Genomic DNA, 15,189 nt, shown 5'->3' with positions numbered 1-15,189 from the left:
TATCTGCTAGATATCGGAGGCGTAGGACCTGTGATGATGTCACAATCATGTGACCAGTACATGTGGGGGCGGAGCTCAGCAGGATAGGAGAGATTGTGGATGAAGGTCCTGTGGGGATGGTCATGTGACAGGAGTGGGCGGGGCTCAGCAGTAGTAGAGGACATGTGACCAGAAGGGGAGGAGCTCAGTGAAGAGGAGACGTGGTGTGAGGTGAGTTTCTATGCAGAGGGTTTGTTACATTGTGTTGTTCCTCTCTTGTTCCTCCTGTCACAATGTAATAGTTCACACTGGTTCTTCCTGTAATAAATAAAGAGATATAATTACTATGTGCCACCCAGCTTTATATACTGCCCGCCACCCAGCTTTATATACCACCCGCCACCCGGCTTTATATACTGCCCGCCACCCAGCTTTATATACTGCCCGCCACCCAGCTTTATATACCGCCCGCCACCCAGCTTTATATAGTGCCCGCCACCCAGCTTTATATACCGCCCGCCACCCAGCTTTATATAGTGCCCGCCACCCAGCTTTATATACCGCCCGCCACCCAGCTTTATATACCGCCCGCCACCCAGCTTTATATACCGCCCGCCACCCAGCTTTATATACCGCCCGCCACCCAGCTTTATATACCGCCCGCCACCCAGCTTTATATACCGCCCGCCACCCAGCTTTATATAGTGCCCGCCACCCAGCTTTATATACCGCCCGCCACCCAGCTTTATATACCGCCCGCCACCCAGCTTTATATACCGCCCGCCACCCAGCTTTATATACCGCCCGCCACCCAGCTTTATATACCGCCCGCCACCCAGCTTTATATACCGCCCGCCACCCAGCTTTATATACCGCCCGCCACCCAGCTTTATATACCGCCCGCCACCCAGCTTTATATACCGCCCGCCACCCAGCTTTATATACCGCTCGCCACCCAGCTTTATATACCGCCCGCCACCCAGCTTTATATACCGCCCGCCACCCAGCTTTATATACCGCCCGCCACCCAGCTTTATATACCGCCCGCCACCCAGCTTTATATACCGCCCGCCACCCAGCTTTATATACCGCCCGCCACCCAGCTTTATATACCGCCCGCCACCCAGCTTTATATACCGCCCGCCACCCAGCTTTATATACCGCCCGCCACCCAGCTTTATATACCGCCCGCCACCCAGCTTTATATACCGCCCGCCACCCAGCTTTATATACCGCCCGCCACCCAGCTTTATATACCGCCCGCCACCCAGCTTTATATACCGCCCGCCACCCAGCTTTATATACCGCCCGCCACCCAGCTTTATATACCGCCCGCCACCCAGCTTTATATACCGCCCGCCACCCAGCTTTATATACCGCCCGCCACCCAGCTTTATATACCGCCCGCCACCCAGCTTTATATACCGCCCGCCACCCAGCTTTATATACCGCCCGCCACCCAGCTTTATATACCGCCCGCCACCCAGCTTTATATACCGCCCGCCACCCAGCTTTATATACCGCCCGCCACCCAGCTTTATATACCGCCCGCCACCCAGCTTTATATACCGCCCGCCACCCAGCTTTATATACCGCCCGCCACCCAGCTTTATATACCGCCCGCCACCCAGCTTTATATACCGCCCGCCACCCAGCTTTATATACCGCCCGCCACCCAGCTTTATATACCGCCCGCCACCCAGCTTTATATACCGCCCGCCACCCAGCTTTATATACCGCCCGCCACCCAGCTTTATATACCGCCCGCCACCCAGCTTTATATACCGCCCGCCACCCAGCTTTATATACCGCCCGCCACCCAGCTTTATATACCGCCCGCCACCCAGCTTTATATACCGCCCGCCACCCAGCTTTATATACCGCCCGCCACCCAGCTTTATATACCGCCCGCCACCCAGCTTTATATACCGCCCGCCACCCAGCTTTATATACCGCCCGCCACCCAGCTTTATATACCGCCCCCCACCCAGCTTTATATACCGCCCCCCACCCAGCTTTATATACCGCCCCCCACCCAGCTTTATATACCGCCCGCCACCCAGCTTTATATACCGCCCGCCACCCAGCTTTATATACCGCCCGCCACCCAGCTTTATATACCGCCCGCCACCCAGCTTTATATACCGCCCGCCACCCAGCTTTATATACCGCCCGCCACCCAGCTTTATATACCGCCCGCCACCCAGCTTTATATACCGCCCGCCACCCAGCTTTATATACCGCCCGCCACCCAGCTTTATATACCGCCCGCCACCCAGCTTTATATACCGCCCGCCACCCAGCTTTATATACCGCCCGCCACCCAGCTTTATATACCGCCCGCCACCCAGCTTTATATACCGCCCGCCACCCAGCTTTATATACCGCCCGCCACCCAGCTTTATATACCGCCCGCCACCCAGCTTTATATACCGCCCGCCACCCAGCTTTATATACCGCCCGCCACCCAGCTTTATATACCGCCCGCCACCCAGCTTTATATACCGCCCGCCACCCAGCTTTATATACCGCCCGCCACCCAGCTTTATATACCGCCCGCCACCCAGCTTTATATACCGCCCGCCACCCAGCTTTATATACCGCCCGCCACCCAGCTTTATATACCGCCCGCCACCCAGCTTTATATACCGCCCGCCACCCAGCTTTATATACCGCCCGCCACCCAGCTTTATATACCGCCCGCCACCCAGCTTTATATACCGCCCGCCACCCAGCTTTATATACCGCCCGCCACCCAGCTTTATATACCGCCCGCCACCCAGCTTTATATACCGCCCGCCACCCAGCTTTATATACCGCCCGCCACCCAGCTTTATATACCGCCCGCCACCCAGCTTTATATACCGCCCGCCACCCAGCTTTATATACCGCCCGCCACCCAGCTTTATATACCGCCCGCCACCCAGCTTTATATACTGCCTGTCACCCAGGTTTTAGGGGAACAGATATTTTTATGGATTTATTTTGTTAACACTTTGTTGGATATGTTATTAATCTTGGTCACATGATGAGAGGTCGGCCATTGTTACCATCTTATTGTTTCTTACATGTTTACCACTTCCTTTTAACCTTAAAAAATATGTCCGGCATTTATCATTGTAGGTGTAAGGGAAGCATTTACCATTGTAGGTGTAAGGGAAGCATTTACCATTGTAGGTGTAAGTGAGGCATTTATCATTGTAGGTGTAAGTGAAGCATTTATCATTGTAGGTGTAAGTGAAGCATTTATCATTGTAGGTGTAAGTGAGGCATTTACTATTGTAGGTGTAAGTGAAGCATTTATCATTGTAGGTGTAAGTGAAGCATTTATCATTGTAGGTGTAAGTGAAGCATTTATCATTGTATGTGTAAGTGAAGCATTTATCATTGTAGGTGTAAGTGAAGCATTTATCATTGTAGGTGTAAGTGAAGCATTTATCATAGTAGGTGTAAGTGAAGCATTTATTATTGTAGGTGTAAGTGAAGCATTTATCATTGTAGGTGTAAGGGAAGCATTTACCATTGTAGGTGTAAGGGAAGCATTTATCACTGTAGGTGTAAGTGAAGCATTTATCATTGTAGGTGTAAGTGAAGCATTTATCATTGTAGGTGTAAGTGAGGCATTTACTATTGTAGGTGTAAGTGAAGCATTTATCATTGTAGGTGTAAGTGAAGCATTTATCATTGTAGGTGTAAGTGAAGCATTTATCATTGTATGTGTAAGTGAAGCATTTATCATTGTAGGTGTAAGTGAAGCATTTATCATTGTAGGTGTAAGTGAAGCATTTATCATAGTAGGTGTAAGTGAAGCATTTATTATTGTAGGTGTAAGTGAAGCATTTATCATTGTAGGTGTAAGGGAAGCATTTACCATTGTAGGTGTAAGGGAAGCATTTATCACTGTAGGTGTAAGGGAAGCATTTACCATTGTAGGTGTAAGGGAAGCATTTACCATTGTAGGTGTAAGGGAAGCATTTATCATTGTAGGTGTATGTGAAGCATTTACCATTGTAGGTGTAAGTGAAGCATTTACCATTGTAGGTGTAAGTGAAGCATTTACCATTGTAGGTGTAAGTGAAGCATTTACCATTGTAGGTGTAAGTGAAGCATTTATCATTGTAGGTGTAAGTGAAGTATTTTTTTATACCTTTTTTCTGTTTGCTGATAATGTGCAGGAGAACCAAATTTATTAAATGGTCGCAGAGTATTTGAAACATTTTGTGCAGGTCACATTTTCTGAAATTTCTCTTCACATACACCAAAAAGCTAAGTCTGGGCTGTTGCAGTTTTAGAGACTTTTCAGTGGCTTTGCGCCTTTTTTGCGCCTTTTCACAAAAAGGCGCAGTTCATAAAACCCGTCCATATCATGTGTATTGCCAAAAATCTGTGGATTACAACTCAAAATCAGCAGAAATGTGTGAACCAAAAGGCGCAAAAAAAGTGCAAATTAACCCTGCCTGCGCCTTTTTTGCACCTTTTGTAGACACAATAAACAGTCTAAAGACAATTATACGTGTCGGCCTATATCTGATTGTTTCATATGGAAAACTGCTTTACCTTTCCTTTTACACTTTTTATTTTTTTTATTTTTTTTTAATTTTTAACTTTTCATGTTCTCTTTCTCTCTCTCTTTCTCTCGTTTCCATCTACATTTCCTCCATTGTTGTCCCCATCTACATTTCCACCATTGTTGTCCCCCATCTACATTTCCACCATTGTTGTCCCCATCTACATTTCCACCATTGTTGTCCCCCCATCTACATTTCCACCATTGTTGTCCCCATCTACATTTCCACCATTGTTGTCCCCACATCTACATTTCCACCATTGTTGTCCCCATCTACATTTCCATCATTGTTGTCTCCATCTACATTTCCACCATTGTTGTCCCCATCTACATTTCCACCATTGTTGTCCCCCCATCTACATTTCCACCATTGTTGTCCCCCCATCTACATTTCCACCATTGTTGTCCCCCCATCTACATTTCCACCATTGTTGTCCCCCCATCTACATTTCCACCATTGTTGTCCCCATCTACATTTCCACCATTGTTGTCCCCATCTACATTTCCACCATTGTTGTCCCCATCTACATTTCCACCATTGTTGTCCCCATCTACATTTCCACCATTGTTGTCCCCATCTACATTTCCACCATTGTTGTCCCCCATCTACATTTCCACCATTGTTGTCCCCATCTACCTTTCCACCATTGTTGTCCCCATCTACATTTCCACCATTGTTGTCCCCATCTACATTTCCGCCATTGTTGTCCTCCCCATCTACATTTCCGCCATTGTTGTCCCCCATCTACATTTCCGCCATTGTTGTCCCCCATCTACATTTCCGCCATTGTTGTCCCCCCATCTACATTTCCGCCATTGTCCCCCCATCTACATTTCCGCCATTGTTGTCCCCCCATCTACATTTCCGCCATTGTTGTCCCCCCCATCTACATTTCCGCCATTGTTGTCCCCCATCTACATTTCCGCCATTGTTGTCCCCCCATCTACATTTCCGCCATTGTTGTCCCCCCATCTACATTTCCGCCATTGTTGTCCCCCCATCTACATTTCCGCCATTGTTGTCCCCCCCATCTACATTTCCGCCATTGTTGTCCCCCCATCTACATTTCCGCCATTGTTGTCCCCCCCATCTACATTTCCGCCATTGTTGTCCCCCCCATCTACATTTCCGCCATTGTTGTCCCCCCATCTACATTTCCGCCATTGTTGTCCCCCCATCTACATTTCCGCCATTGTTGTCCCCCCATCTACATTTCCGCCATTGTTGTCCCCCCCATCTACATTTCCGCCATTGTTGTCCCCCCATCTACATTTCCGCCATTGTTGTCCCCCCATCTACATTTCCGCCATTGTTGTCCCCCCATCTACAGTTCCGCCATTGTTGTCCCCCCATCTACAGTTCCGCCATTGTTGTCCCCCCATCTACAGTTCCGCCATTGTTGTCCCCCCATCTACAGTTCCGCCATTGTTGTCCCCCCATCTACAGTTCCGCCATTGTTGTCCCCCCATCTACAGTTCCGCCATTGTTGTCCCCCCATCTACAGTTCCGCCATTGTTGTCCCCCCATCTACAGTTCCGCCATTGTTGTCCCCCCATCTACAGTTCCGCCATTGTTGTCCCCCCATCTACAGTTCCGCCATTGTTGTCCCCCCATCTACAGTTCCGCCATTGTTGTCCCCCCATCTACAGTTCCGCCATTGTTGTCCCCCCATCTACAGTTCCGCCATTGTTGTCCCCCCATCTACAGTTCCGCCATTGTCCCCCCATCTACAGTTCCGCCATTGTCCCCCCATCTACAGTTCCGCCATTGTCCCCCCATCTACAGTTCCGCCATTGTCCCCCCATCTACATTTCCGCCATTGTCCCCCCATCTACATTTCCGCCATTGTTGTCCCCCCATCTACATTTCCGCCATTGTTGTCCCCCCATCTACATTTCCGCCATTGTTGTCCCCCCATCTACATTTCCGCCATTGTTGTCCCCCCATCTACATTTCCGCCATTGTTGTCCCCCCATCTACATTTCCGCCATTGTTGTCCCCCCATCTACATTTCCGCCATTGTTGTCCCCCCATCTACATTTCCACCATTGTTGTCCCCCATCTACATTTCCGCCATTGTTGTCCCCCCCATCTACATTTCCGCCATTGTTGTCCCCCCCCATCTACATTTCCGCCATTGTTGTCCCCCCCATCTACATTTCCGCCATTGTTGTCCCCCCCATCTACATTTCCGCCATTGTTGTCCCCCATCTTTGGCGCCGCTCTATGTTATCGATGTCTTTTTGTAGGGGAGGTCTCCAGAACTGACCCCATTAGGACATCGCTGTCTATTATTCAGTGGAGGAGTTGGAGGACACAAGGATCTGTACCAGGACATAGTCATGATGGAGGATCACCGGCCCCTCACATCACAAGGTAAGAAGAGACATATATATAGATATCACTCTCACTACCTAGTAACATAGAAATCTATCCAGCACTGATGTATTCATTCCCTGTGTGTTCCCTACAGATGGAGTCATTGATAGAAATCCACCCGAGAGGTGTCCCCGCCCTCTGTATTCCCAGGACTGTCCAGAGGGAAATGTCCCAGAGAAGCATCAGGTAGATGAGGCTGATCCTATATCTCTATAGGGGGGTCCTTATAGTCTCCCCATAATATGACCATAAAGGGGTCAAACTAAGGTTCTTTTTGGATTTTTTTTCTTGTTCATTCAGGTTGAAGATCAGATTAATATTAAGGTTGAGGTTAAAGATGAACCAGAAGAGGAGACGGATTGTTGGTCCGATCAACAGTGTATGAGGGAAGTGAAGGAGGAAATTCCAGGAGGTGTTACCCCAGGTATGTAATAATTCCAGGAGGTGTTACCCCAGGTATGTAATAATTCCAGGAGGTGTTACCCCAGGTATGTAATAATTCCAGGAGGTGTTACCCCAGGTATGTAATAATTCCAGGAGGTGTTACCCCAGGTATGTAATAAGGGATTTATTACAGGTAACAATAGGAGCTCACCCTCCTTCTCCCTCTAGATATAAAAGACAATAGGACCTCAGCCTCCCCCTCCCTGTAGATATAGATGACAATAGGACCTCAGCCTCCCTCTCCCAGTATATATAGAAGACAATAGGAGCTCAGCCTCCCCCTCCCTGTAGAATGACCTCTGCACAGAGCATTCTAGGCGACACATTGACTTTATGGAGAAGAAACTATAAAGCACAGAAGAATAAAGTCCTGTAGGGAGTGTGTCATGTGATCATGTGACGGCCGGGGAATGTTCTAGGATAAAACATTAGGAGGATCATGTACAGGAATGATGGGGGTCATTGTCCTCTGAGATGAATCTGACGCTGATTGTATGAGATGGTTTGTAGTAATGTCCGCCATGGACGTGGGGTCTAGTCAGGGCCCCGTATTATATTGTGTTGTCAGATCATAGTTTGGAGTCTGCTGTTAACCCTTTACATTCTATATAGATTGATAAATGACGATCACATAGGAGATGACCTTGTCCAGGTTATGTATACAGCAGAAGGGTGAACCCGGCCAAGAGGGAGGACAAAAAGTAACCAAAACTGAGGGAAGAAGGGAATGGAGGATAAAGAAGAGTCTGGTGTAAAGAGAGAGAAGAGAGATCGGGTCCAGACAGATCCGTCAGGACTCTACCCCCAGAATCCTCATACCACCAAAAAAAAAATAAGAATGTCCTTCCTACGTGGCAGTAAGGAGAGGGGTTCACTAATGACCAACCAATAACACCCACACCAAATGTGGACCCCAATAAAATCCAAGTAACCAAATATTTATATATAAATATATTAGATTACATATAATAAATAGTATGTATACCAGGAATAATATTTTAGTAAAAGAACAGAGTAATAATAGTAAATATGGTGAATGGATAAAAAGAGGGAAGTACTGGAACAATAATACAAGTGTGTAAGGTAAGTGCACACGAGAAGACCCACAGGGTATCTTACACTGCAGATCGGCTGCTGAAGGACCGCTGCATGGTGGCTTTACATGTGCCTGCTCAGAGTGGGAATACGCCGTTACAGTGGATGAAGGGGCCCCCCCCCACTTCACCCTAAATAACAGTGCAGGAGACCCCCCCCCCACTTCATCCTACCTAACAGTGGAGGAGGCCCCTCCCACTTCATCCTACCTAACAGTAGAGGAGACCCCTCCCACTTCACCCTACCTAACAGTAGAGGAGACCCCTCCCACTTCACCCTACCTAACAGTAGAGGAGACCCCTCCCACTTCACCCTACCTAACAGTAGAGGAGACCCCTCCCACTTCACCCTACCTAACAGTAGAGGAGGCCCCTCCCACTTCACCCTACCTAACAGTAGAGGAGACCCCTCCCACTTCACCCTACCTAACAGTAGAGGAGACCCCTCTCACTTCACCCTACCTAACAGTAGAGGAGACCCCTCTCACTTCACCCTACCTAACAGTAGAGGAGGCCCCTCCCACTTCACCTTACCTAACAGTAGAGGAGGCCCCTCCCACTTCACCCTACCTAACAGTAGAGGAGACCCCTCTCACTTCACCCTACCTAACAGTAGAGGAGACCCCTCTCACTTCACCCTACCTAACAGTAGAGGAGACCCCTCTCACTTCACCCTACCTAACAGTAGAGGAGGCCCCTCCCACTTCACCCTACCTAACAGTAGAGGAGGCCCCTCCCACTTCACCCTACCTAACAGTAGAGGAGACCCCTCTCACTTCACCCTACCTAACAGTAGAGGAGGCCCCTCTCACTTCACCCTACCTAACAGTAGAGGAGGCCCCTCCCACTTCATCCTACCTAACAGTAGAGGAGGCCCCTCCCACTTCAGCCGGTGTCTGTCCTAACACTAGTTTACCCCGTGATGGTGGTTGAATCTTTTCCCTATAATGATGATCATCAAACCCTCTAACAATGGTCAAATACAAACAAATGAAAAAACAATAGTGCAATAAACTGCACATCAAAATAATATAAAACAACAAAGGAGCCTCTATACCTTTCCTCCAATATAGAACAAGAAACGGGGATCCTCAGGAGACGCCAACATAGATAGTGACACTATCCGGGGTAACCTCTCCTCCAGCCTGAAGGGAAGTACATTGTCTGTCTGTGTACTGTCATGGCCCCACAGATATTTAACCCCTCATTCACCTCTGAGAGAGGAATAGTGGTCACATGACAGAGAACTTGTGGTTATATAGACATAGAGACTTATCCCACATGGTCCCTGGTGGAGGAGACTTTGGAGCAGTCGTTTTCTTACTACAGAAAGTTTGATAGAAGACGAATCTGCAACTGTGCGTTCCCTCTGTGGACACATAGAATCCTCTAATAAGGGATTAGAGACCAGATTCCTACCCCAGATGACCCATTTATTACCGAAATGTCTGTGTCTCCTCCACCTGCTGACAATGGATTCCCCTGAGGAAGGAGTGACAGCCGAGTCTCTGTAGGGACCAGCAGCTCCGGGCCTGGGATTTCACTGTGGGTCTGACTGGATTATCTGATGTTTTATCAGAAAGTGGGGGAGGGGCAGAATATTGTTATTGAGGCCTGATAAATAACCTAGAGGTGAGAAGTGTATGATATATATATATAGATGGATATACAGGAGCTGATGTATTCATTCCCTGTGTGTTCCCTACAGATGGAGTCATTGATAGAAATCCACCTGAGAGGTGTCCCCGCCCTCTGTATTCCCAGGACTGTCCAGAGGGAAATGTCCCAGAGAAGCATCAGGTAGATGAGGCTGATCCTATATCTCTGTAGGGGGGGTCCTTATAGTCTCCAAAATATGACCAGAAAGTGATTGAGGTGAAGTTCTTAATAAAAATTTGTTTTCTTTGTTTAGGGTGAAGATCTGATGTATATTAAGGTTGAGGTTAAAGATGAACCAGAAGAGGAGACGGATTTTTGGGCCAATCACCCATGTATGAGGGAAGTGAAGGAGGAAATTCCAGGAGGTGTTACCCCAGGTAGGTAATAATTCCAGGAGGTGTTGTCCCAGGTAGGTAATAATTGCAGGAGGTGTTGTCCCAGGTATGTAATATTTCCAGGAGGTGTTGTCCCAGGTATGTAATATTTCCAGGAGGTGTTGTCCCAGGTAGGTAGTAATTCCAGGGGGTGTTGTCCCAGGTATGTAATAATTCCAGGAGGTGTTGTCCCAGGTATGTAATATTTCCAGGAGGTGTTGTCCCAGGTATGTAATATTTCCAGGAGGTGTTGTCCCAGGTAGGTAATAATTCCAGGAGGTGTTGTCCCAGGTAGGTAATAATTCCAGGAGGTGTTGTCCCAGGTAGGTAGTAATTCCAGGGGGTGTTGTCCCAGGTATGTAATAATTCCAGGAGGTGTTGTCCCAGGTATGTAATAATTCCAGGAGGTGTTGTCCCAGGTATGTAATAATTCCAGGAGGTGTTGTCCCAGGTATGTAATAATTCCAGGAGGTGTTGTCCCAGGTATGTAATAATTCCAGGAGGTGTTGTCCCAGGTATGTAATAATTCCAGGAGGTGTTGTCCCAGGTATGTAATAATTCCAGGAGGTGTTGTCCCAGGTATGTAGTAATTCCAGGAGGTGTTGTCCCAGGTATGTAGTAATGCCAGGAGGTGTTGTCCCAGGTATGTAGTAATGCCAGGAGGTGTTGTCCCAGGTATGTAGTAATGCCAGGAGGTGTTGTCCCAGGTATGTAATGTTTCCAGGAGGTGTTGTCCCAGGTATGTAATGTTTCCAGGAGGTGTTGTCCCAGGTATGTAATATTTCCAGGAGGTGTTGTCCCAGGTATGTAGTAATTCCAGGAGGTGTTGTCCCAGGTATGTAATAATTCCAGGAGGTGTTGTCCCAGGTATGTAATATTTCCAGGAGGTGTTGTCCCAGGTATGTAGTAATGGATTACAGAGGGAATTCCGAGGTTTCTTCAGGGGAGGCTCCACCTTAGATCTACATGACATTAACCCTTCAGACCCCAGTGATCCCCTGTGTTATGTATAGTCAGGACCTGAGGGAGGTGACTATATAGAGATCCTCTCCAAGGTCATCTATGGGTCCTGTAATGCTCCAGGTAGAACACTAGGGGCAGCATCAGGATTTAGGGCTCAGATGTGATGAACGGCCGCACTATCCCATGGGAGCAGAGAACTTAGTGTAACCCCTTAAGCTCCACAATGGATGGTGATAGGGGCCCCGGCTGATGGGTCAGGTGTCTGGCATCGCCCTTGTATGAATATAGCAGAGGGAAAATCCTAGATTTCAGTCCGTAGACAAAGTAGATGCTGTATTTTCTACCAGTCTTTTACTCCTCTCTTGGATCCCACAGATTCAACACGTCTGTCACTTCCCCTAAGAGACTAAACCTTCCCTTACACAGCTCCCCCTGGTGGCTTAGATACTAATGCCTCCTCAGGCCCCACAATATATGGAGGTTGTATATATACAGTATATGGTCCCACAATATATGGAGGTTGTGTATATATACAGTATATGGCCCCACAATATATGGAGGTTGTGTATATATACAGTATATGGTCCCACAATATATGGAGGTTGTATATACAGTATATGGCCCTACAATATATGGAGGTTGTATGTATACAGTATATGGCCCCACAATATATGGAGGTTGTATATACAGTATATGGCCCCACAATATATGGAGGATGTATATATACAGTATATGGCCCCACAATATATGGAGGTTGTATATATACAGTATATGGCCCCACAATATATGGAGGTTGTATATACAGTATATGACCCCACAATATATGGAGGTTGTATATACACAGTATATGGCCCCACAATATATGGAGGTTGTGTATATATACAGTATATGGCCCCACAATATATGGAGGTTGTATATACAGTATATGGCCCCACAATATATGGAGGATGTATATATACAGTATATGACCCCACAATATATGGAGGTTGTATATATACAGTATATGGCCCCACAATATATGGAGGTTGTATATACAGTATATGGCCCCACAATATATGGAGGTTGTGTATATATACAGTATATGGCCCCACAATATATGGAGGTTGTATATACAGTATATGGCCCCACAATATATGGAGGTTGTGTATATATACAGTATATGGCCCCACAATATATGGAGGTTGTATATACAGTATATGACCCCACAATATATGGAGGTTGTATATACAGTATATGACCCCACAATATATGGAGGTTGTATATATACAGTATATGGCCCCACAATATATGGAGGTTGTATATATAGTATATGGCCCCACAATATATGGAGGTTGTATATAGAGGCGGAGCATAGTCAGGAAAGTGCAACCAAACCCAACGCTGGTGTCCACCTAACATGTCCCAACCCACAACTCACCGCTCCTCAGCACAGATGGGCTACAACAGCAGACAACCAGCTCCCTCCTCATTGTATCTAAGGGGAACAGAAAGGGGAGACCCCAGGGGGCAAAAGAACCAAAAATGGTCTTACTGAGCAGAAACATCACCTGATCAGATGGGTCCAGATCTCTGGGGCCCCATGCTGATATGGGGGAAGGGGGGGGAGGGGGGTATAATAGGGCACAAGCAGTATGAATGGATGATCCCTTCCTGTCAGGTGTGAACAGTCCTGTAGTGTAGGGGGTGTAATGGTTGGGGGAGGGGAGACATCTAAATTACATCTAACTCTAGTTCTCAGTTCTGGATATAGAAGTTGGACTAGTGATAAGAATTTGGGGCCAATGTTACCTCCTCCTCCCTGTACAATGACCTCTGCACAGGTCACAGAGCATGCCCAGAAAAGGAGTCACTAGGGTCCCCTCCAGTCTATTGTTTCCTATGATCATGGGAGGGGCACTCAGTGCCTGGAGTGACCACTAAAAGAAGGAAATTATAAAGGGGGATCATCTCCTCTCCCCTGTATTCTCTTCTGGGGTCAGGTGATCATCAAAAACTGCAGCAAAACTTCATGTGTGTTTCCAACCTAATAATATTTTATACATTTCCCATAATCCATTTTTATCCCAACAGAAAATCCCAGTAAGAATTCTGAGGGAAACTTCATGTTATCCCTGAATGATAAAGGAGAAGATGAAGATATGATGGAGCGCTCCTCAGGAGAAGACCTCCTTACCCCTAATGTCCATCCAGATCTATCCTGTAATAATCCACCTGATCATGAGGAACCTTCTCCTGACCAACCACACATTGTTACCACAAGGACTGATCAGGAACATGGGAAAGGTTTATATTGTGAGGAATGTGGAAGAGAATTTACAAAAAGATCAGCTCTTCTTATACACCAAAAAAGTCACACAAGAAAGAAGCAGTATGTGTGTTCTGAATGTGGGAAATGCTATAAAAGGCAATCAGCTCTTATTGTACATGAGAAAATTCATGCAGTAGAAAAGCCATATTCATGTCCAGAATGTGGAAAATGGTTTAAATATAAATCACGTCTTGTCATACATGAGAGAAATCATACAGGAGAAAAGCCGTATTCATGTTCAGAATGTGGAAAATGTTTTATACAAAAAGCACAACTGGTTATACATGAGAGAAATCACACAGGAGAGAAGCCATATTCATGCTCAGAATGTGGGAAATGTTTTACACAGAAATCATGTCTTGATAAACATGAGAAAATTCACACAGGTGTGAAGCCATATTCATGTTCAGAATGTAGCAAATGTTTTAAATGTAAATCAGATCTTTCAAAACATAACAGAATACACACTGAAGCGAAGCCATATTCATGTTTGGAATGTGGGAAATGTTATAAATGGAAATCAGATCTGATGGTACATAAGAAAATTCACACAGGAGAGATGCCACATTCATGTTCAGAATGTGGAAAATGTTTTAGTCGTAAATCATCTCTTATGGAACATGAGAGAATTCACACTGGAGAGAAGCCATATGCATGTTCAGAATGTGGAACATTTTTTAAATGTAAATCAGATCTTTCAAAACATAAGAGAATACACACGGGAGAGAAGCCATACTCATGTTCGGAATGTGGGAAATGTTTTATTGTTAAATCAGCTCTTGTGGTACATAAGAAAATTCACACAGGAGAGATGCCATATTCTTGTTCAGAATGTGGAAAATGTTTTAGTCGTAAATCATCTCTTATGGAACATGAGAGAATTCACACGGGAGAGAAGCCATATTTATGTTCAGAATGTGGAAAATGTTTTAGAAGTAATTCAAATCTTGTTTTGCATAAGAGAAGTCACACAGGAGAAAAGCCGTATTCATGTCAAGAATGTGGCAAAAGTTATATAAGTAGATCAGATCTTTCAATACATGAGAGAACTCACACAGGAGAGAAGCCATATTCATGTTCAGAATGTGGAAAATGTTATAGAAGTAGATCAGATCTTTCAATGCATGAGAGAACTCACACAGGAGAGAAGCCATATTCATGTTCAGAATGTGGAAAATGTTTTACATATAGATCACATTTTTTAAATCATGAGAAAAGTCATACAGGAGAGAAGGGGTGGATGCTGGGATAGAATTCTACTCCAACAAGAGGCAGAATGGACATTCTGGCTTGAATGTGTTTTAAACCATATGGTCTGAATGACTCGATGTCATATGTTTCATTTGATTTAGTGAGTCCCCCTTACATTCTATTGGCATCCTGTATTAGACCCTCATTTGTTAACCTATAGCGGCCCCATA

General features: G+C 46.2%; 1 protein-coding gene across 1 annotated transcript in view; it reads left to right on the top strand.

The window, feature by feature from the left end:
• Positions 1-15,189, top strand: part of LOC130305034 (zinc finger protein 850-like) — a 201,202-nt gene that overhangs the window by 149,448 nt on the left and 36,565 nt on the right. The window contains exons 9-12 of the mRNA XM_056551973.1: positions 6,797-6,923; positions 10,173-10,264; positions 10,377-10,500; positions 13,531-15,010. Of these exons, the coding sequence (XP_056407948.1) occupies positions 6,797-6,923; positions 10,173-10,264; positions 10,377-10,500; positions 13,531-15,010 (1,823 nt within the window). The remainder of the gene's footprint in view (positions 1-6,796; positions 6,924-10,172; positions 10,265-10,376; positions 10,501-13,530; positions 15,011-15,189) is intronic.

This window comes from Hyla sarda, chromosome 1, assembly GCF_029499605.1.
Source record: "Hyla sarda isolate aHylSar1 chromosome 1, aHylSar1.hap1, whole genome shotgun sequence".
Lineage (NCBI taxonomy): Eukaryota > Metazoa > Chordata > Amphibia > Anura > Hylidae > Hyla > Hyla sarda.
The sequence above is the reverse complement of the archived record's forward strand: the minus strand, read 5'-3'. Positions and strand labels throughout refer to the sequence as shown.